This window comes from Clarias gariepinus, chromosome 21 (genome assembly GCF_024256425.1).
Source record: "Clarias gariepinus isolate MV-2021 ecotype Netherlands chromosome 21, CGAR_prim_01v2, whole genome shotgun sequence".
NCBI lineage: Eukaryota > Metazoa > Chordata > Actinopteri > Siluriformes > Clariidae > Clarias > Clarias gariepinus.
The window spans coordinates 10,484,321-10,508,686 of NC_071120.1; the positions used below are offsets into that span (position 1 = coordinate 10,484,321).

Consider the following 24,366-nt stretch of genomic DNA (forward strand, 5'->3'; position numbering starts at 1 on the left):
TTTCAGAGAGTTCAAAAATGTCCCAGAGAGAAATTAGGTGTTCACCACTTCTATAAAATCTGCTTCTAAACAGTTAACCACACTTTTGAGAAAAGATGTGGGAAGTGTGTTAAGGTCGCAGGTTGACAATTTGTGGTGCGGTACTATTTCTTCCAAGATTTAGCTATAAATTGCTTAAAAGACAGACATAATAACTGTTTTTTGAGGAAAATGAAAAAGAGCAGCACAGAATATCCCCATAGCATTCAACATATCTTTTAACTTATACACACCATATACAGTACTATGACAGGCAGGCTTTTACATAAATATATTTTTTTATTATCAGCAGTAACTCACATTTTAAACGTCTTCTTACATTTTTTTTGGATGATTTCTATCTTTACTTCCTCTATGAGAAATGATACAGATGCAGTTAAAAAAAAGGTTTTAATAAGCACACAGATCAGCTAACCACAGTATTTCCACACATCTCTCTGTCTCTCTCATTATTATTAATAAATAAATAAATAATATTTATTAAATATTAACTCTCAGTTTCAGTCAGTCCCTTTGGGGCCTCCATACAATATGTATGTGTAACATTAGTAAATGCTAACTATAGATGGTAGATGTGTGTGAGAAAGAGAGAGTGAGTTCGCATTTGTGCAAATGCTGTGGTTAACTGATCTGTGTTTTCTTAGAATTTTTTACTTACGTACATCCTTTCCCAAAGGGGAACTAAAGACAGAAATCATGCAAAGCCTTTGACTATTACCATTAAAAGAAGATATGCTGGATACTTGTTCTTCAAATACTGACATTTAACATTTTTGCTCTTCCCACCTATATCTAATAACCTTCACAAAATAATAATGCTCAGAAGAATGTATGGTTTTTAACTCAATTAAGCCAATTTTAGACTAAAAAAGGAATTTCCCTAAGAATTTTTGTGTAATTTGTGCTCATACTTGGCATTGTATGTGTAGTATGAGTACTCATGTGCTCATACTTTGCACTCATTCCTACAGTAGGTCTGTCTAGCTTATACCCTAATTCCACTCCAAATTTGCTACCAACCTTCCGATTTAAAATCAGCTCTGAAGTCATTGCGGTTGGTTACAATTTGGTTATTTTTTTTAAGCATAGTGACCTCATTTTGAGTCGTTAACAATTTAATGAATTCGTGAGGACATGACAACAACTCTACAGCGAATATTTAACATAAGTCAATAAATAAGTGTTTGCAACATGATAACATTTTAATAGCAAGCCATTAAGGAATTTGCCAATATTATAGTAAGTCCTAAAGACTTAAGAGTGACACTCTACATTACACTAATTTCTGACATGAGGCAAAATTACAACAACACTACCAACTATTAAGAACTTTTACAGAGGTGTTACCAAAATTATAATTAATTGATAGTGAAATTTAATGTGCATAGAGGATTACCACCAATCTTCCTTTACCAGAATCCATGACCAATGATGACCATGCCCCATTTTTTTCTTGGTGATGACACTTTTGCCCTGAGGACCTACAGTGGAGATTGAAAGTTTGGCCTCCCCAGGTAAAAATGTGTAATAATGTGCATAAAGAAGCCAAGGAAAAATGGAAACATCCCCAAAAGCCATCAAAATGCAAATGGGACATAAAGTATAAAGGATCTTCGCCCATTCTGCCTTACAAAAGTCTTCCAGTTGTTTGAGATTTCTGGGCTGCCCATTACCCACTGCTCTTTTAAGGTCTATCCATAGATTTTCAATTATGTTAAGGTCTTCATTTAATCCACTATTGATTTTGAGGTGTGTTTCGTGTCATTATTCATTTGTAGAAGCCATCCTCTCTTTAACTTCTGCTTTTTCAAAGATGGCATCAAGTTTGCATCCAAAATTTGTTGCAATTTTATTGAATCCATTTTTCCTTCTACTTGTGAAAATTTGCTTTTCTCACAATCCTGCGAGCTGTTTTGTCTGATATTTTTCTTGGTCTTCCAGTTCTTGCCTTAACTTCCACTGTTCCTGATGACTGCCATTTCTTAATTGCATTGCGAACAGAGGATATTGACATTTGAAAACCCTTTGCTATCTTCCTTATCTTCTCCTGCTTTTTGAGCGCCAACAATTTTCAGTTTTAGTGTTCTAGACAACTGCTTAGAAGAACCCATGGTGCTGATTGTTGGAGAAAGGCCAGATGAGTCTCGGCATTTAAAACCTTTGAGATTGACAACACCTGGTATTTACACGTAATAATTGTGAACAGTTCCTGACACTGTCAGGTCTCAGCTTGCCAAAGGGGGCAGTACAAGGTATTACTGTAACTCTGCAGGGTGCACAAACTTTTGCTGACACCTTTATTTGGTTTTATGTTATTTTGAAACTGTAAATGGTGGAAATAAAATCCAACTTTTTTTTTTACATCAATGTCTTATCTGCATGTTGATGGCTTTTAGGGATGTTTCCATCTTTCCTTGGCTTCTCTATGCACATTAATACACATTTTTACTTGGGGTGCCCAAACTTTCGATATCCACTGTATTTGATTAAGCCCTACAGTTGATGTGGATTTACAGATGAAGAGCTTATGACCAACTACAGGACATCTAGGAGAAAATTTGTGGATTGTTGTGGAAAGCACCTTTGGCATCCTCAGGGATAACCCCTAGAGGACACCTTAACCTCAGAGAGCTCTAACGATGGTTTGTTCTACTGAAAGATCCCTGTGCCGCCTCCCGGGTTTAAGGACTTGCTAGCATTGCCAGGGTACAGGCATTAGCATGACAGTAATGTGGTCTGAGGCACCGAGGTGGGGTAGGGGTAGGGCCTTGTAAGATCCTCTCTGAGTTGTGTAGACAGGGTACAGTGTATTGTTTTCTTTGTGCGGGAAAGTTTATGTGCTGTTTTTTTTTTTTTTGGAAACACACTTTTTAGATCTGCATGATTTAAGTTCCCAGCCAAGATGAGAAAAGCATCTGGTTGAGCTGTCTGCTGCTCACCGATGAGCTGGTAGATTTTTCCCTCAGTAGATAGAACGGTCGACACTTTATGATCATAACCTCCACCAGGAAAGAGGAGTACTTACAGACCACAGCTGCGTCGCAACACCACGCATCACTTATGTAAACACAAAGTCCGCCATCACGGTCTTACCAGTTTTAACAAGAGCTCTGGCCGCTTGGTAGCATGCTAGCTGGTCAAGATGAATTGTGCTATCCAGAATGTTGTTGTTGAGCCATGTTTCGGTAAATACAAAAACACAACAGTCTCTTACAGTTCTTTGGGTGGACCGTAGAAGTTAAATATGACCACATACATCCCAACAAATCCATCATACTGTAATTAAACACCAACAATCATACACCCCACCACAGGAAAGATACAAATACATGGTTGATGCACTTAAGTTTTTTTTTTTTAAACCTTGTAAGTCATTATAAAAGCACAGATTGGTAAGTGCATCAAAGTGATTTACAGTTACCTGGTAAATTATCCTGTCCACTTGGTCACTAAAAAGCTGATTTTTCTGGCTTCTTTTCAAGCATTTCAAAGATGTAATTACCCTTGTCTAAAATTTCTGTCCATATTTCTGTATACCTGGCTTTATTTCTATATTTTTGTTTATATGTCTGTATAACTGTATGTCTGTCCAGACGATTTTGGTACAGCATCACGCAAAACTGGTTTACAAAATTTTATAAAACTTTGATAGTCTTTCAATATCTGCTTACAGTTAAATCTGCTTCATAAATTAAATCAAACTGTTGAGTACAAAGGACGTTATTAGCAAGATGAATAAACAGGTCATTGGACATAAAACCAGTTTGTCTCATATGTTCCAAAACTCTGCCGATATTTAACGCAGTAATGTTGAATGCCACTATGAGATTAAACAAGAGTTGTTAGAGTATCCATGTCCACAGCATTCCAAAGGCATGTAACATATCCTAACTAAGAATGTTAGCCCCTTAAATTAAAATATTGAGTAACAGTGATGGTATGAACAGTCATGCGCTGGATGTAATAATCTACTTTTAACAGTGTGTCATTGGCTGACGATGAAAGAAGTAAAACTTGGCTTAAACAAGGCATAAGATACTCAACCTTTAAACATTTTATTAGACAGGCAGAGTTCTGCCGTACAGAAAACCATGCTATGTAACAATTGGTACTACACTAGTAATAATTTAAATGCTTTGAAGTTACTGCAAATTCATATTTAAATCTTACAAAAAAGGTAATCATATTTCTTTCAAAATTGAATGATCATTTTGTGAAATTCATTTGTATTTCACACGAAAACATTTTTTATATTAATAACTTAAAAGGAAGAAATTGAAGAATAATGCAAAAATTAACAAAAATATAATAAATATAACAAGTCATTTATTAAAAAGTACTATCACCCTATAAAAGCAGGAAGATGAACATGCTGCAGTAACTGCACTATATTACTGGAAGCTTTAGGACAAACCCTGCTTGGGAAAAAACCCTTCACTGTTTAGCTGGAATTTGTAATTTTTATTACTGTGTACTCTGGAAAGTTTTGTACCCTTTTTGAGAATGCATGAAAAAATTATTGACATTTATTAACACACATGAGTATGCAAAAAATGGCAGGCATTTTTATAACATTAAAATGACTTTTATAAAAGATTGATACAGTAAATAATGACTGATGGTCATTTGTCTCTGTTGCAGTATTCTTAAGAGGCGTGGTTCCAAAAGCTTTAAAGCTTTATGTGTTTAAGAAAAGCTTGTGTGCCCTTTTCCTGATCAGTGATTTGAAGTGATGTTTACTAGATTTCTATGACACAATCTATTGTTTACATGCACGACTTCTCGGGGATACATTGCTGTTTGTTGTGACATTTTTTTTTTTTAGCTTTTCTCATTGATTAATTTTTTTTATTATATACATTAGTAATTATTTTATTTTTTTTGCTCTTGAGAATTCATAAATATGATTAGTCCATATTTGATAAGTTAAGTCAAATTAAATTGCGATATCTTACAAACATTAATTACTGTACATTTTGATAGGCCAGCCATGCATCATCATGTGACACAGTCTTTTCTTTTGAAAGTCAAAAAAGAACTTGACGTTGACATGTTGGGAGTGTTATGAGTCTTTTCCTGATAAAAAAACAATTAAGAAAAAAGTATAACCAATGTGTTTCCCTGTGAATCCAAACAATGCATTTATATTTGTATTGCAGCACATGATACTACTTTACACCTTATGTAACTAACAATAATATGTATATTAGCTTCTTTATAAAAGAATTTTAGCTGAAAAGAAATTAATAGCATTACATTAACATATAAGTACAAGTTATTTTGTAGGAATCTTAAAGGCATTATTTTGTCTTTACAGTATATAGTTCAAAATACATAAAAAAATTAATTACATACTTTTTATAATTTTGAACTTTCTCCTGAGTTAGTAATAGACATCCTAAAGCGTGTACTCTGGACTTCCTCCTCAAATGTGCTCTCAATCTTTGACAGAAGTTCATAACATTTCCCCTTAAAATCCTTACCCATAAATGCATAAAGTAATGGGTTTATAAAGCTGTTGGTACTGGCAACAATGAATGCAATTTTTTTCCCAGTAGGGAGAACACTGGCATAAGTTGGGTTTAATTCCATTAAGTTAAAAATGTGGTAAGGCATCCAGCTAAGGAAAAAAGCAACTATCAGTGCGGTCATGATCTTAAATGGTTTATTGGACTTTTGCATTTGGTTTGATTTTAGCTTTTTGGTGATAAGAACAGAGCAGATGGTGATTATGAGTAAGGGGATCATGTAAAGAAAAATGAATCTGCATACAACTACAGTAGTGTGTTCATCCTTTTTGTAGTTGTAGTAACACACCTTTAGAAATTTGTTATTTATTTTTATATCTCGAAAAATTGCTGCTGGCACGCTTAGCAATGCTGAAATGATCCAGGATAGTAAAATGATCACCAAGGCCCTGCGTAAGGTGCGCTTGTTTTGTGTCCATACAGGAAACATTACCACAACACAGCGATCTACACTGATGATGACGAGGAGCAAGATGCTGCTGAACCAGTTAAGGAACAAGTTAAAGGAAATAAACTTGCACATAAAGAGCCCTAATACCCATTCTCTTTTAACAATATAGACAATGTGTAAGGGCAGGAACGTACAGTAAAGGAAATCAGACACAGCGAGACTGAGGTACCAGACAGTGTTGACTGTTTTCTTAATTTTAAATCCTGCTATCCAGATCACCAAACCATTTCCAGTGACACCAATAACCATAATAATCATAATGGCTATTGCTAGTAAAACACACATCACATCTGTGCAAAGTGTTGGAGCCACTGATTGTTCCAATGAAGCGTTTACTTCATTTTTAGCAGAACCTGTGACTGAGTCCATGATCCTGTTTAAATCTGTAAAATGGAGGCACAAACATAATAGGTCAAGACTTACACATATATTTACTATTATGTGCATATTACAATACTTTGAATTTTCTCTGTGCACCTCCTCAAAATATCAGGCTTTCAAACTGATCTTTTAAAGTTTTAAAGTAGCCCTTTAATTTCACAGACAAATCCAATTTGAGCCTTTTACTTACCTGTAGTTCAATTACATTGTTGGGATTATGTTACGTGCATTAGAAATCCCCCAGCATTTTTTAGGGCATCAGTACCCCTTACCGCCATCCAGACCTGTCCTACCCATTCGTGCCTGGTAGTTTTCTGTGATGGCTTCTGACCCAATTTGGTAAATTTTGACTAGAATTCCCACAAACAGTTTTGTACCCGAGTCTCTGGCAACAAAATATAACTTTATACACCATTCCCATTATATTATAGAACTTTCTTATTTTATATCACACACATACTGTATAATATATATATATATATATATATATATATATATATATATATATATAGCCTACAGTGCACTACTCATGATGTCGGATCAGCATCTTGATGTGGCACACCTGTGAGGTGGGATGGATTATCTCAGCAAAGCGGAAGTGCTCACTATCACACATTTAGACTGATTTGTGAACAATGTTTGAGAGAAATGGTAATATTGTGTATCTGGAATGAATTTTAGATCTTTAAGTCCATCTCATGAAAAATCGGAGCAGAAATAAAGGTGTTGCGTTTATATTTTTGTTGAGTGTATATACATATACATATATACATATATACATATATAGACATACTGTACATATATATATATATATATATATAAATATATATATATCATTAGAATGCGCCAAAATATACAGTACTGAAATCTTGAATGCGCATGTGTGTTTGGCGCCGGTACATAGCTCCAGCCACACGTTTCCAGTAGTAAAAAGGAAGTTATGTTGTGTAGTTATGGAAATCCTAAATAAATTTTTTACTCAGTAAATACAAGCAGTACTGTAGGTAATTGTCTCCCATGCTCAGTGCACACGTGTCACTTGTATAGTTTACATCCTGCACGCATATATTGTTTACCAAATCACAGTTTATAGGGATTTGTGTGTGTGCGCACATGTATTTGTGTGAAAGAGATTCTCTTTTATTAATATCCTGTGTTTTCATCAGCAGTTACTCACCTTTTAAAAATCTTCTTTGTAGTGTATTTTAGAGCTGGTTTTCTTCTTAATGGTGAGGATAAAATGTATTGGGTGATTTGTATCTTTAGTTCAGCTTCGCGGAGGGATACAGATGCAGTTGTAGAAAAACAAATATAAGTAAATAACCACACAGATCAGCCAACTACAGTAGTTCTATGCACACCAACTCTCTCTCTCTCTCTCTCTCTCTCTCACACACACACACACACACCTAAAATCAGGCAGACAAATAAATTGTATTATATATATATATATATATATATATATATATATATATATTTGTACTCAATTTTAAAATTTTTCCTTGGTTTTGAATTCGGTGTAATCTAGTATTGGTTAAATAAAATCTATGCCAATCTAGTGCAATTTAGCCAATGTTTAGTTAATGTCATTAAATATTAATTAAATATTAACTCTTAGTGTCAGTCAGTCTAAAGAATGTTGAAGTATGATATGTTGTTTTTTTCCTCTCATTGGGAGAAAAACACAGTATCTTCACACGAGTTTATGCAAAATGTAAATGGTACCTTTTCAGCCAATTTTCAATTGGCTCCCACCGACAAATAAATTTCACAAAAAAATTATTATAAACAAATTTAGCTACACAGAGAGAAAATAAAATAGAGCAGCACAGAGCATTCTCATAGCATCCAGCATATCTTTTAACTCATACACAGTACTTTTACAGTAAAGCATGCAGTAAGGCAGGTTTTTTAAAATCTCTTATTTTATCATCAGCAGTAACTCACCTTTTAAACATTTCCTTCAGTTAATTATGATAGAGGCGTCTTCTGAATAGTGTGGGTTAAATGTTTTGGATGATTTTTATCTTTACTTCCTCTTTGAGGAGGGACACAGATGCAGTTTTTAAAAAAAAGGTTTTAAAAAGCAAGCAAATTAGCTAACCACAGTATTTCCACACATGGCTCTCTTTTTACGCTCTTTCTCTCAGCTACTACTACTACTACTAATAATAAGAATAATAATAAGTATTAAATATTAACTCTCAGTGTCAGTCAGTCTAAATCAACGTTGTTATTATTATTGTTATCATTGTTATTATTAGTATTATTGTTATTATTATTTTAACGCACCCACGCGTGTGTGCAAAAAGACAAAGTACCACAAAGAATACAAAAATGAATGATAAGTTAGCCTAAAACAATATTGTTTTATTTTATATACCTATGCGTTTTTTATGCCACATGCGCGCTTTTTGATCAAAAGTCTGATAAATGCGTGCGCAGATATGAGCAGATTTATCAGTAAAACTGCAGACATTCCCCCCAGAAATGCAACAAACACAAAAAATATATATATGCTTTTTGCTGAATATAACGTGACAGTATGCAGACTCCCCGGGCTTTGACTGCATTTTCTCCATTCATCAGTAGTGGTAGTACACTAAAACAAAAAAATGCTGGGTTTTTGTAATTACATCATTGAGTTGTTTATGCTGGGTCAAAATTCTGTGTTATTTCGGGTACTTTAATCACACTGTTTGGTTGCTTTTGCTATGGATAATAAAAGTGCTACATGATTTAACTCAATGTCAAAAAATTAAAAAGAAACGTCTCCGTTTCCTTCCTAGACCTTTTGTCTGCATCATAATGAACTGAAGCATAGCATGTATTTTTTTTCTTGTTTGAATTTGTAATATTTAAGTAAAATATATTTTGTGTATGGGCCTAAATAATAATTTTTATTTATAGACAAGTGTAGTGTGTTTTATCTAAATTCGATCACCAGGTGCTCTAAGCTTACCTACCCGCACATTTAAAATAGATGCTAAAATAACTTGTGCTACAGTTGTTTACTTACAATATTTGTTAATTGATTTGCTATTTCCTATGTGGTCTAATCAGAGCTCTACCGCCTGCTTGAGTGCAATTCATAAATTATGTTTATAATAATGCAATGAGATGCACCAAATCGTGCTTTAAAATTCATCTAAAATTCATTCATCAGCGTGTGTAAACCCGCGGCTCGCACTTTCACTTAACAAAAGTCAGAGCTTTGATCAAAAGGATTATAAAGGCGTAAAAATGCAGACATCCCTTCCAGAAACACAATAAACACAAACAGCCAGCCACCAACACGCCAGCGCGCTCCGATGTGAGCCGATTTATTCAAGTCATAATATAATATAACATGTGTATATATATATATATATATATATATATATATATATATATATATATACACATATACATCACACACACACACACACACACACTCACCTAAAGGATTATTAGGAACACCCTACTAATACGGTGTTTGACCCCCTTTCGCCTTCAGAACTGCCTTCATTTCACATGGCATTGATTCAACATGGTGTTGAAAGCATTCTTTAGAAATGTTGGCCCAAATTGATAGGATAGCATCTTGCAGTTGATGGAGATTTGTGGGATGCACATCCAGGGCACGAAGCTCCCGTTCCACCACATCCCAAAGATGCTCTATTGGGTTGAGATCTGGTGACTGTGGGGGCCATTTTAGTACAGTGGACTCATTGTCATGTTCAAAAAAACCAATTTGAAATGATTCGAGCTTTGTGACATGGTGCATTATCCTGCTGGAAGTAGCCATCAGAGGATGGGTACATGGTGGTCATAAAGGGATGGACATGGTCAGAAACAATGGTCAGATAGCCCGTGGCATTTAAACGATGCCCAATTGGCACTAAGGAGCCTAAAATGTACCAAGGAAACATCCTCCACACCATTACACCACCACCATCAGCCTGCACAGTGGTAACAAGGCATGATGGATCCATGTTCTCATTCTGTTTACGCCAAATTCTGACTCTACCATTTGAATGTCTCAACAGAAATCGAGACTCATCAAATTAAAATTTTATGTGTCACATACACAGTCATACACAGTACGAAATGGAGTGAAATGCTTATACGACCGCCAGTGACCTTAAAAAGAGAATTAAAGCTTATAATAAGAAATACATATGAATAAAAGAAAAACGATAGAAAAATTAAATAGAAAAATTAAATTGAACTAGGAAGAATAGAACTAAAAATAGAAATATGCTGTACATAAAAATAGAAATATACTGTACAAACAGAAATATACTGTACAAGAACATTTAGGAAATTGAGAAATTTTGATATTTTTGAAAGAAAGATGGTGTGCAACTATGCATAGAAAAAAAGTGTCTTTGTGCAGTGGTTATTAAAGTGTCTTTGTGCCATGGTCCAGAATGTGAACGTAAACATGTAGTGTAGATGTGAAGGTAGATGTGCGTGGAATTGTCCATAGTGTCCATGAATGTAAAAAGATTGATTGATTGTGAAAAGACTGCATAGTGGTGTGGTTGAGAGACCTTATCGCCTGCGGGAAGAAGCTCCTCCTCAGTCTCTCTGTGTTGGCCTTCAGGGAGCAAAATCGCTTCCCAGACCGCAACAGAGTAAACAGTCCATTGTTGGGGTGGCTGAGGTCCTTTACGATCTTCCTGGCCTTGGTCCAGCACCGCTTGGTGTAGATTGAGTGCAGGTCAGGGAGCTCGATGTGGAATATGTGCTCAGCTGATCGCACCACCCTCTGTAGAGCTCGTCTGTCCTGCATGGTAATGTTCCTGAACCAGGTCGTGATGTTTCCCGTCAGGATGCTCTCTATGGTGCAGGAGTAGAAATTCCTGAGCGCCTTGGAAGGCAGTCTGAAGTCTCTCAAGCGTCTGAGGTGGTACAGACGCTTGAGAGACTTAAAGTCCACTATCAGCGTCTTTGTCTTGCTGACGTTCAGGAGGAGATTGTTTCTCTGGCACCAGTTCTCCAGATTTCCAACCTCCTCCAGGTCCCATCGTTGTTCGTGATCAGGCCCACCACGACAGTGTCGTCAGCAAACTTGATGACGGTGGTGGAGTTGGTAGTGGCCACGCAGTCATCGGTGTACAGAGAGTACAGCAGGGGGCTCAGAACACAACCCTGGGGCGCTCCAGTGCTGAGAGTGAGGGAGGCTGAGACATGTCCGCCCATCCTTACTGCCTGTGGTCTGCCAGTCAGAAAATTAGAGATCCACTGACACATTGATGAGCTGAGTCCCAGGTGCTCCAGCTTGGTGGTAAGTGTGGAGTGAATTATGGTATTAAATGCAGAGCTGTAGTCGATGAAGAGCATTTTTACATAATTCCCCCTCCGAGTGTCCAGGTGAGTGAGAGATGTATGAAGGAGATGAGAGATAGCATCATCCATAGAGCGGTTTGGATGGTAAGCTAATTGTAGTGGGTCCAGTGTATCTGGTAGTGAAGAAATGATGAAGTCTCTGACCAGGCGTTCAAAGCACTTTATCACTACTGAGGTGAGGGCTACAGGGCAATAATCATTGAGGGAAACAGGATAAGGTTTCTTCGGAACGGGAACAATGATGGACTCTTTGAAGCATGTAGGGATCACTGACTGAGATAAAGATATGTTGAATATCTCAGTGAACACAAGTGCTAGCTGGTCTGCGCAGGCTCTGAGAATATACGTCCTAAGATGCCGTCTGGTCCTGCTGCTTTTCTGGTGTTCACTCTCTTGAAGGCTCTCCTCACGTCGTGCTCGGTGATGATGAACGCGCTACCGTTGCTAGCAGTGTCTTTCTGTCTGCAGCCTTTAGCGCTGCTAGCATTAGAAGTATTCAAATTAGCAAAGACAATGTATGATGCTGTAATATGCTCTGGCCCCATTCCATCGAGATGTGGTGACATAGCTTACAGCATGTTTTGGTTGTTGAACTACTGGGTGTCCAGGTGGTGTGAGGAATAACTGCTTGAAATGTCTGACACATTCTGATATGCTTAGCAGGTGGCTCTGTCCCTTGTTAAACAGGAGACAAAGTTACCAGAATAACACATACTAGCTGTTTTTACAGTACAGTGCAAAAGTCATAAAAAAATCATAATGAAAGGTCCCTTACAAAAAATTTCTACTCAGGGTCACGGGTGGCCTAGAGCCTATCCCAGGAGGCTTTTACACACACACATTAACAGAAAGACTGTTTTATCAGGAAAATTAGCAAGGAACATCGCTAATGACTCTCGCGTGAGCGCACACTTACAATCACTGCTGTAAAGTAAAAAAATAATAATAATAATAATTAAACTGCACTTTACCTTTGAAAAGAATCACGTCAAAGCAGTGTTTCTATGTAGAGCAGTGTGTGTGTGTGTGTGTGTGTGTGTGTGTGTGTGTAAAGGCGGGAGGAGGGGTGTATGTGATAGGCCATGGTGACGCGCGCGAACACACACATAACGGCAGGCTGACACACAGAGAGAGAACATGGATCGTCTTTCTAATGACACTTGTAGTAGAGCAAACTTTCTATAGAACAAACTTTAATGTAGTAGAACAAACTTTCTCCTACAGATAACATGGTGCCTAAGACAGTATTGTTTATTTGTTGCATGAACCAAAAAATGTCATTAACATTTTCGGGTTAAAAAAAGGTTTCAGTGAGCTTTAAGAAGTATTGCTATATAAGGAATGAGGAAGTGGGGTTTCCTTTATTGACATTTGACAGAAAGCAAAGAGAGAGGCATGAGAAAGTCCATACAAGGTCAGAAAACCCTAACACTTAGAACACTATCCCATCTTTTTAAGTCTTTCTTAGTAAAACTACATGAACAGTTTCACAGCAAAATAAGAGGACGTAATGCACATTAATAGAAAATATTTTGTTAGTGTTTCCTTTAAGTCACAAGGGTGTTACAAAGCTCAAATGGCAAAATTGTTTGGGTTATGTAAATTTCACAAGTGTGATTTTTTTGTATTATTTATGTAAATTATTTAAAAAAGCTGTAATTACACTCCCAACATTTCACCACAAATGATAAATTAGCATACAGTTGTTGTTTTTTTTGTGGTTATTTAAGTCTGAAATTAGTATGATAAATGATACAGTACAAAGCACGTTTCGAGAAAAGGGATCCCGCGGCTGCGTGCGGCAAGCTGTGAAAATGCCATTTATCACTTGGAGGGGGCAGTCGTGTTTCAGTCTAAAGTGTTGTGTGTCTACTGAAGCCGAAAATGTGTTCTCTCTATGGAGCTCATAAATGTGTCGAGTTCAAACTGTAAATACTGATATGTATTTATTCTTTATTACATCAAACATTCCCCTTGTTAATATTTCAACTATTAATTTTACTATTTTAGCTTTTACTATTTCGTTTACGTCCAAATAACATTAAAACAGGAATAAAATGTTTTATATATATATTGTTGACTACATTTGGGCCATGTAACGGGTTTGACTCTTAGTGCACGGGCGGCACCATAAAGCACGGACTCGAGGCGAGGTCTTACGGAAAAAAATAAGAAGAAAATGGTTAAAGGACTGAGGATGGAAAGGGAAGAATTTGCACGTGCAGGTTTGGTTGGCATGCAGGCCCGGCCTGGAGAGCGGTGAGCAGCGGACAGAGTGGCAGCGTGGGCCCGCGAGGACAACTCCCGCCTCCGTCCACTCGCGCTGACTCTGCTTTTCGCGGATGGCCGGACCGGCCCCTCCCCTCTCTCGCTTCTTTGTCCCTGGGGCGCGTTTTATTTGCCCCGCTTGCATGCCACACTTCCGCGTTGTTGCGCGCACGTCGCACTCGCACTGTGTAGTAAAATCCACTGTAACCCAATAAACCCTGAGGATTTTATAGCGCGGGGTGCAAGCCCGGGATCATTAGCAAGGATAGCTCACCAGCAGTGTCTAATTCTAACTAAGGCCCGCTTCTTCGCATATCTGAAGGGGAGGACGCCTAACTAGTGATATTTGATTTGGGTGCACGCCGTGACAGGCTAAAAAACCCATTGTTCCAAAAAATGTAACAGATGAGGACTCTGATTAATGTGCAAAAACTATATAATAACCGTAATAATTATTAAAATAATTAATATAAAATAATAATTTATAAGACTTTTATTTAAGCGCACTCACAATAACGAAAAAACGTTAGAATTTTTTGAATGTTTGAAAGCAAATAAGCTATCAATAATAAGGTGCGCTGTTCTGTATTGTTTTTGGTAATCTTGAGCGCGTCAAAAAATTAACGCAAACGTTTTTTAAAATGGTCAGAGTCAGTCTGTCTGCTGTTTTTCCCGACGCATTCACTGTCATTAGTCAACTTCTGCCGGTGCGCTCTGGAAAACTTTTTGCGTGCGGCTGAGCGCTAATTCAGACTACGTAGGAAATTAAAGAGGAGGACACATGACATGACGGAATTAGGCACGGCTGGTGAGCCATTTTTTAATCACTGGAATGGAAGAGATAGTCCTTATCCTAACATGTCTGGTATTGTTTTTAATCACTCGATACACAACCCATCATTTTTCAATGCTATTTTACAAGGGTAAATACAAATGAAATAATTTAATTTGGTTTCTTTATTTATTTTTAAATAAAATCTAAAATTAAAACATCGTAAAGTATTTAAAAGCATGCATGTTATAATAAGAAAAATCGTATTCCAGGGATTAAAAACGGTAACAATGTCAATTTTAGAATGTAGAATCCAGAAGACTTTAAATTTACACAAATTTAAGAAGAGGCCTGAAGCAAGATCCAAGATCCTCCACTTTGCTGAAACCATGCACAGTAGAGAAACTAATTCACACCTGAGAAGGGGGTATTATTTGCATTTGAATGTGTCTGACATTGCAAAGCACACACAGTAACACTTGGACAATGGAATATCGCCCTTGCACCGGTCACTAACCATTAAAATGTTGGATTTGAATTAAAATGGCACTCATATTCGTGTTTAATTAAATTCTTAAATCATTGTGTTTACCCATGGGTTTACTGCATAAACACCAGAACAAAAGGTCTAGGGACAAAATGGAGAAGTTTCTTTTTGAATGCAGCACTTTTAGTATTCATAAAAGCAACCCAACAGTGTGATTAAAGTACCCGAAATAACACAGAATTTTAACCCAGCATAAACAACCCAACGATGTGTTTACAGAAACCCAGCATGAACGCACGCGCGGGTGCGTTACAAGAATAATAAGAATAATAAATTCGGAGCACTGCTACTAAAAATAATTATACATACTCAATGAAGAAAGCGCAGTCAAAGAAGTATCATCATTGAAGGAGAAAAAAATGAAGAATAAATACATAGTAGTATTTACAGTTTGAGCTCGACACGTTTATGAGCTCCGTCACTTGCTGTCAATCTAAGAGAGATAACACATTTTCGGCTTAAGTAGACACGCAATACTTCAGACTAAAACGCGACTGCCCCCTACAGGTAATAAAGGGCATTTTCACAGCTTGCTGTGCAATGCCGCGAGATCCCTTTTCTCGAAACGTGCATTTTTAATGGCGACATCTGTAATCATCGCTATTATTGTCCCTGAAGTTTAGTTTAGCACACAAAAAGCAGAAAAGTCCTTTCTGGTAAATCAACTGCATATGTAGTTTATTCACAGTAATTCATAAAAAAATTTATATACATTGTACAGTACAAGGTAAACACGAGAAAGATTACAAAATGTTTTCTGGTGCGCACATAGCATTTACCTCCTGCTTATGGTCACATTCATAGTCACTGTTTATATAGAATATGTGCATTAATTGCCGCCAGGTGTAAGAGGTTGTAAAACACAGCCACAGGCCAGCCGAGTGACTACCTTTACTCTCTTTACTGAATACAGCCTCGCCATTTCATCCATAACATCAACACCAATTTTAGTGCTGTTGTAGTAGGAAATTGTTTCAGGCAGTTTCTTTTCGCCATTATCAGTTGAAACTGCCTGATGCATTGTGCATAACCGTTAAACAGCCGCCCTACTGTGGTCTTTCCCTAGATAGGAAATTGAGTTCAACATGCATTTTGTTTTAACATCAGCGGCCCCCCAGAACTTGATACCAAACTTATTGGCCATGTACTGCATGAAACGGCAGGGCGCTCCTCCACCCCCGCGCTTAGCACTCTGTTCACATGCAAGGTTTAGGTCAATAACTGGCACTTCCAGCAGACCTCATTGTCCTGTTGTTTAGAGAATGAAGCTTACTAAACTTGGTTATTTTTAAACGCCTTTACTGTATATAAATAATAAATAAATAAATAGCGTGAATGGAGAAACTAAATTCCTTAACGACCATTATTGTAACATATATGTACTGTACATATCATAAATGTAATTTAATCAAATGAACACAAAAATATGATAAAATGGTCATCTCTAAGCTTTTATTTTTTATTGATCATATGATTTGTTTTCAATTTGATTTTCAATTCATTTTATGTTTTGCTGGCGAAATATATTATAGGTTAAGACGTCTGCTCGGTCTTGTTAATTTGTTTTAAAACCCCCAATACAGCCAATTACCCCATCAGCCAAACCGGTTTGATAACTTCACACCTATCGTGAAAGGTGAGAAGAGGGATTACTGGGGGTCTGCGGGGGTTAACCTCGGAGCGCGCTGTCACATTGTATTCAGCAAATAGATATATTTCAATTCAATTTTTTTTTTTATTCAATTTTATTTATATAGCGCTTTTAACAATGGACATTGTCTTAAAGCAGCTTCACAAAAATTAAAGAATTTTTAAGAAAAGAAAATATTTGGAAGTGTGTATGTGTGAGAAAAATGTGTCTAAATAATGATATAAATGAATGATGAATGAAATGTCTCTGATGAGCAAGCCAAGGGTGATGGCGACGGTGACAAGGAAAACCTCCCTGAGATGGCAATAGGAAGAAACCTTGAGAGGAACCAGACTCAATCAGGGAACCCATCCTCATCTGGGTGATAACAGATGGAAATAACATCATGTGTGTTGTGCAAGTGAAAGTTCAATATAACAGAAGTTATTTAAATTAACATGAAGTCCAGTTCAGCACAGGGAGTCAGTAGGTGCAGAGGGCAGATGGGGTCTGGGTCACTAGAAGCACAGGAGCAGCATGTGTAGCTCTAACCATCATAAAGCAGAATCTAGCTGGAGCTGGTCCTTCTCTGGATGCCTCAGAAACCTCGCAGGGTTGGCCTTTGTCTACTGAAGCTGGCACAATCTCCCGATGCCTCGGGATGGGTAGAAAAATACAAAACAGATGAAGAGAATTAGCGTAGTTGCCATTCAGGATAGATGTACTGAAGTATGAGGTTATGGGATGAGTTACGCGTATGCCAGATTAAAGAGATGCGTCTTGAGTCTACTTTTGAATTGGGAAACCGTGTCTGCTCCCCGAACACTGTCTGGAAGGCTATTTCAAAGCTTTGGAGCTAAATAAGAACATGACCTACCCCCTTTTGTAGATTTTAAAATTCTGGAAATTACCAGAAGTCCAGAGTTTTGTGATCTTAAGGAGCATGGTGAATTGTAGCGTATCAGAAGACTGGTTAGGTATGTGGGAGCTAAACCATTTTAAGGCCTTGTATGTAGGTAATACTATTTTGTAATTAATTCTAAACTGATGAACAGATGATAATATTGGGGTTATATGATCATATTTTTAACTGAAATTCTTCAAGGATGTTGTTTTCCTGCAAGAATGTGCATATTTGGTATGATTTTTTTCTAACGTACCATGTTGCAAGTGTTTTATCTCTGACTGTTTTTAATCTGAAGGGAGCAACAGTGTCTAATATACTGGTAAAAATAGTGCCCATGCTGCTAGTCACATCTAGATCATCTGCATTTAGGGGTCTAATAAGAAATTGGGACAGATTCGGCAGATTACCTTGTCTTTAGTAGTCAGATTCATATTTCTAACAAATTGATAACGTGGGGAGACACAGCTAATCTGTTCTATGGGTAGAGTATATATCAGGAGGTGATGATCTGTGAGATCACTTTGAGGTAAGATCTCTTTATTAGAGACATCTATACCATGGGATATAATAAAATCTAGTGTATGATTAAAGCGGTGAGTTGTTCCATTTATATTTTGTTTAACCCTCAAGGAATTTAGTAAATCCATAAATGCGAGGGCTAAAGCGTCTCACTCAGTTTCCTGGCTCGACCAATCAGCGCACAGAATGACGCCGGCGGCCACACAGCGCCACCAGCGGCCGAAAGTATATTACATCGGTAGTGGTTTAGCACTACCATTGAAAATAAATGGGAAACGGTTTAGGGTTTTTTTTTCAGGCGGATCGACCTTGGTCGAGCCAGGAACCTGAGTGAGAACGATGGAGGGCGTGCGACACAGAGACCACGCTAATTGATAAGTTTCTTTTATTCTGTAAGGGCCATATTTCATTCTTGTGATTTGTTGTTGTGTTTATTTCATCTCAATTTGTTAGTTAAGCATTAAGCATTAAGTCTGTTATTTAAGCATTAAGCATTAAGTCTGTTAGTTTAGCATTATACTGTACATTAAGTCCATTAAGTTTATTAGTTTAGCATTTAGTATTATACTCGTAAGTTGTATTGTGACATCATTTCATAAGTTGTTCTGTGACATCATTCCACATTGTGTAGCTGCATGTCTATCACGCACCTTAGTTGCTCAGTTGTTGTCCAAGACATGGAAGTGCGGAGAACACAAGCTTTTGACCGTAATCTACTGTAAGCTACAGAACATAGCAAATGACTTGTTGTGACTACAGTGGATTTATGCAAGAAACTGTAACAACCGTTGTACTTTAATGTTGAAAATAATACAAGAGACAAAGAAATCAACGGACGTCTGGAGTCGTGAGTAACCATGTGTAACAAGAAAAATACGCGTCAAAACTTGTGAATAACATGCACGTACAATCAGGGGCGTTTCTAGGATTTTCAGTTAAGGGGGGCTGAGCCCCCATAGATGTTTAACACATTTTGGCTTGATCAGAATCAGTACTCAAATGAGTCTTCTCGATCACACACTCTTTTTACCGTATAAACCTTTTTCTATGTACAAGTACAATCAGAAAAATGTAACCAGAAAACAGCATATAACTTTAAACTTACATTGATTAGCAATATAAACAACACACCTATGAAGATTGACAAGAAAATAAACTGTGTGGTTGCCAATAATGCCAAACATTTCTTTGACAATTGAAGGTTTTTAAAGTCACATGGGAGCAGGTCTCCAAATGAGCAGCAGGTAAGAATAGAACATCTCTTTTTTTCATGTGAAACCTTGCATCTACAGTTAAATATAAATATTAAAACTTTGATAATCATGTTATCTAGTTTAATTTAGTGTTTAAGATACATAAATAAGACAGTAGGTTCTCTATTTAACCCCTTAAATTTTTATAGCTACTAGGCTATTTATTCAAATTCATTAATATAGACAAACATTGTTTTATATAATTACACAAAGCATCTTTTAAATAGTAATAGAAAAGTAATTTTTCTTAATCAAAGTGACGAAAACCCTATTCTAAGACTAATAAATGTATTTTACTATGTATTTATTACAAAAAATGGATTTTTCTATCTCTGTAAATCACACTGCTATGCAGTTAAAACGAGTGCACTGAATGCTGTCTGTCACTAGTTTTAATTATTTATGTGCATAACTATTTTTTTTCCCTCATTGCATAATGGTAGTTAATGCCATATGCACTGTGCAATGTTTTATATAGACAGTTATGTTTTCCAATTAAAACAGTAAGGCATGATTGTTTTATAAAGTAGACTATAGGTTCATAGGGTATGTATTAGGGGCTTCATTTTCACTAGAGGAAACAGCTGGTGTGATGAGAGTGAACACAGCGAAGATTTAACTGATTCATCCCTCATGACATTTTGTAAACTCTATGTATGAGAAAGGACTGCACTGATGCAGTTATAACAATTTATCGAAAAACACACACCTTGCCTTAATCCTCCTTCTGTGATGGCGAATTAAAAACCGCGCTAAAAACGGGGAGGAGCCGAAGGAGCCGAAGTCTGCAGCCGCTTTCATATCAAATTTAAAGGGGACGATGGGCGACCAGTAGTTTGTGTGAAGTTCATAGAGAATTTTTAGGGGGGCTGAGTACAAATGTTAAAAATGGCCTAGCGACGCCCATGCACCACAGAAATAAAAATATCAGCATATCCCATCCTTTCGCTGGTGAATTACAAGGAAATCAAAACTTTTTTATTATTTTATTTTTCCTGTCAGGAGGCAAAAAAGCTGCTGTAGATCAGGACTGCCTCAGTCATCAACACTAATTTTGAGGTTTTATTATAAATGATGAAACATTTCCACACACATCAGTCTAATGATCAGTTTTTAAAAATATATATATATTTCCCTAATTTTATTTACTTCATGTTGACTGGATGTGTGTAATCTTGTCATGTCCCACATGCTGCTTTGCTAACTTCAGTGAGTGCAATAAGTGGCTTAATGATTGTTTACAAAAAATTCATATGCATTTAATGTCCTTAACAGTTTTGTGATGAAACAGGCTTGTATTTTTATGAATGCACCGCATTTCTGATAAACAAAATAGATGTGTTCGTTCGTTCATTCACGATGACGTCATTACCATTTCTCATTATCAGTTCAGCAGAGCTGTTCTCTGGGTGTCATTTTAGATACTACAGTACGTCAGGTTAGGCTAGCATGTAGAGGCTATGCTAACTGCTAATGACTAAACTTGAGCCTTCTTTAGCTCTTTAAAGGGCTAGATTAGCCATTAGCAATTAGCAGTTATCGGCTAACATTAAACATATACTCAGTTTTAACTACGCATATAGATGAGTGCGTCGATCAAAGAGCGTGTGTTAATGTAACCTCGCATGCGGATGTATTGCCCTCCCTCAATATTAATTAGTTTGGTCTATTCCATCCGTGTTTTGAAACACCACCTCTTCACTTTTAATTTATGAAGGGAGAGATATTGATCCTTTCTCGATACAGCAAATTTCTCTAAGCAAATTAATAATAATTTCCATGAATGAAAAAAGGGAAGATGTCAGAACCTTGCAAATAAGGAAGAAAAAGTAAAAAAAATCTTTGCAACCAATTAATTTCAATAAATTAACAGAAGAAGAGGCAAAGCAAATGATATCCCCTATTACAGAAGAAGAAATAAGAGAAACTATAATAAAATAAAAAAATAATTAGTCGCCAGAGGTAGATGAACTACCCAGGAAATTTTATAAGGCATTTGTAAATTAATTGGTTCCAAATTTATGCAAGGTATATATTTATGTATTACGGAATGAAGATTCACCACATTCATGGTCTGATGCAATCATTACTGTAATTCATAAAAAACGGAAAGGATCCTACACAATGTATGGCTTACAGACCAATAAGCTTATTATGTCAAGATATAAAAATGTTAACTTCAATATTAGCAATTAGAATTTAAAAACATATTAAAGTCCAGATCAGACTGGATTTATCAATGAAAGGTATGCAATAAATAATATAAGAAAAACCTTAAATCTACAGCCGATTGGAAAAGATAGTAAACACCTTCAATGCTTCTTAGCTTAGATGCTGAAAAGGCATTTGATAGGGTAGACTGGGTGTTTTTGAAACAGACTTTAAAATACATGGGATTTCATGACACTTTTGTTAAATGAGTAATGTTTTTTTATAAGAATCCTAAATCAAGAGTTCAAGTCAATGGTCATTTTTCAGAATTGTTTTATTTAGCTAGGGAAACTCGTCAGGGAGACGCAATGTCCCCAGTATTATTTGCACTTAGTATCAAACCACTGGCAGAATTAATAAGGAGTAATAGTAGAATACAGGGGATAAAAGATAAAGGAGGAAAATGTCACAAGATATCGTTATATGCAGATGATGTGTTATTATTTATTAAAAACCCTCTTACTTCTATACCAGCCCTATTAGAATGCCTTGAAGATTATGTATCTGTCTCTGGATAAAAAAGTAGATGCAGATAAGTCTGAAGCAATGATGATATCAGGATACTGGCCATCGCAGTTAGACAATGACGTGTCAATGTAAAAATATCACATATCTCTAAAAATCCTGCCATTCATGGATTTGCACGCACAAAAGGGAGTGAAAAAAACAAATACAGTATATGGATAAAACACACTGTAAAAATTTGGTCAACAGTACAAAAAACATTCAGAGGAACAATAGCCTTATCACATGCAATACCAATTAAAGATAACCAAGATTTTCGACCATCTATAAGGGATAGTCTCTTCAGCAGATGGGAAAAGAATGGATTAAAGATGATTAATCAACTTTTTGATGGGAAAATCTTAATATCCTTCTCTCAATTATCCAGCAGATTTACTCTGAAATTGAATGATTTCTTTTGATATTTACAACTATGACACTATATCACAAACCATAAACAATGGGATATAATTAAAATGAATGCAGGATAAATTTGATGAGTCCTACTATATCAAAAGAAATAGGGAATTACAGTAGAGTTAAACACTATCATAGAGAATGAGATGTGGGAAAGAATATGTGCCAGTTGTTATAAGGGTATAAATAGTCAAATATGGAAGGAGTTCGACTGGAAGATAAAGATGAGGTTCTTCAGAGTTCCATTAGTGGTTGCCAAATTCGATAGTTCTTTACAATTATCACAATGCTGAAGAGAGTGTGGAGAAGTGGGGGATTATGTTCATATATTTTGGGAATGTCCCAAAATACAAGTGTATTGGCAGGAAGTTAAAAGAGAGATTAGTAAAGTTTTAGGATATGACATACCAATGCGTCCAGAATTTTTTCTGCTTGATGGTTTCCCCCCTGATCAGTTCAGTAAGGCCTTGTTCACACGGGCGTTAAAATCGAGCGTTTTTCTTGCGTTTATAGCGTCCGGTAAGCGCGGATCAAGCAGTGAGTGTTTTCTACACATAGGAGTCAATGAGAGTGTTCACACGGGCTTTGGTGACGTGCGTTTGTCCGGCTGTGCGTTTATACGGCATTAAAAAAACGTTGCATGCAGCTTTTCCTTGGCGTTCAAAACCCAACAAAAGCAAGAAAACCGCTTCTAGTTTGTTTTCTGCGCGTTCATTTTACGCTTTAGGGGACCGGATATATCCCATGATCCTACATGCTATACATAGGGAAATGCGGAAAATCATTGTTGAAAAACTTACGCGGAAATTTTCATTTCTTCATAAACCAAAAAAAAAAAAAATTCCTTTAATCCGACGTTGTGCAGTCAGAGAGTGAACCTGGTAGCGGCTGGCTTTCATATCCAGTTCCCGACACACTGCCCCACAGGTTAACACACAAACTACAATTTGGGCTGCAGGCTGACGTTAGACAGAGACAAACGAACGCCGGTGTAGAAGTCAATCGATCGCCACTACAAAATGCAACATAAACGTCTAGGACGTTCAGAGCAAGTTCGTTTATCCAAAAACTTAACGCCCGTGTGAACAAGGCCTAAGTCTCACCTTTTCGTACTACATATATTATTAACAACAGCTAGGAAGATTTGCAGTTTGAAATTAGACTTTTTCCAACAGACCTGGCCATTAATCGAAACATATTTACTTGATCTTTGAAATGTTGTCAAGGGCTTTGTCATAGGTATTATTTTTATATTAAAGATTTATTATTTATTTATTAACCTTTTTTATGTATTATTTTCCTAAGTTGTTTGTATTCTTTATTCATTCATTTTATTATTTGTCAATTTTTAAATGTCATGTGTACTATATGTTAAAAAGTTTAAAAACACAGTTAAAAAAAAGAAAAGGAGGATGAAGAAAAGGTGGAGCTAAAAGTTATGCGAAAATAAGAAAAAGCTTTAGAGGTAAATGCTGTTAAATGCTTCAAATGAACGGATTTTGCCTGTAACTGGTCAGGAACAGCGAGGCTGGATCCAGCAGCGCACCACATTTCTCCTCATGATACATTGGCTCATTAAAGTGGAGGTTAATTTTTAAAACCACA

At 36.6% G+C, this 24,366-nt stretch overlaps 1 protein-coding gene across 1 annotated transcript; it reads right to left on the reverse strand.

Annotated features, from left to right (window-relative positions):
• Nucleotides 1–5,397: 5,397 nt before the first annotated feature.
• Nucleotides 5,398–7,664, reverse strand: LOC128509067 (chemerin-like receptor 1). Its single transcript, XM_053480638.1, has 2 exons — nucleotides 7,577–7,664; nucleotides 5,398–6,401 (listed from the first exon to the last, which is right to left on the reverse strand). Exon 2 carries the CDS (start codon nucleotides 6,385–6,387, stop codon nucleotides 5,398–5,400), a length of 990 nt encoding a protein of 329 aa, XP_053336613.1. The 5' UTR covers nucleotides 6,388–6,401; nucleotides 7,577–7,664.
• Between the last annotated feature and the right edge of the window lie 16,702 nt (nucleotides 7,665–24,366).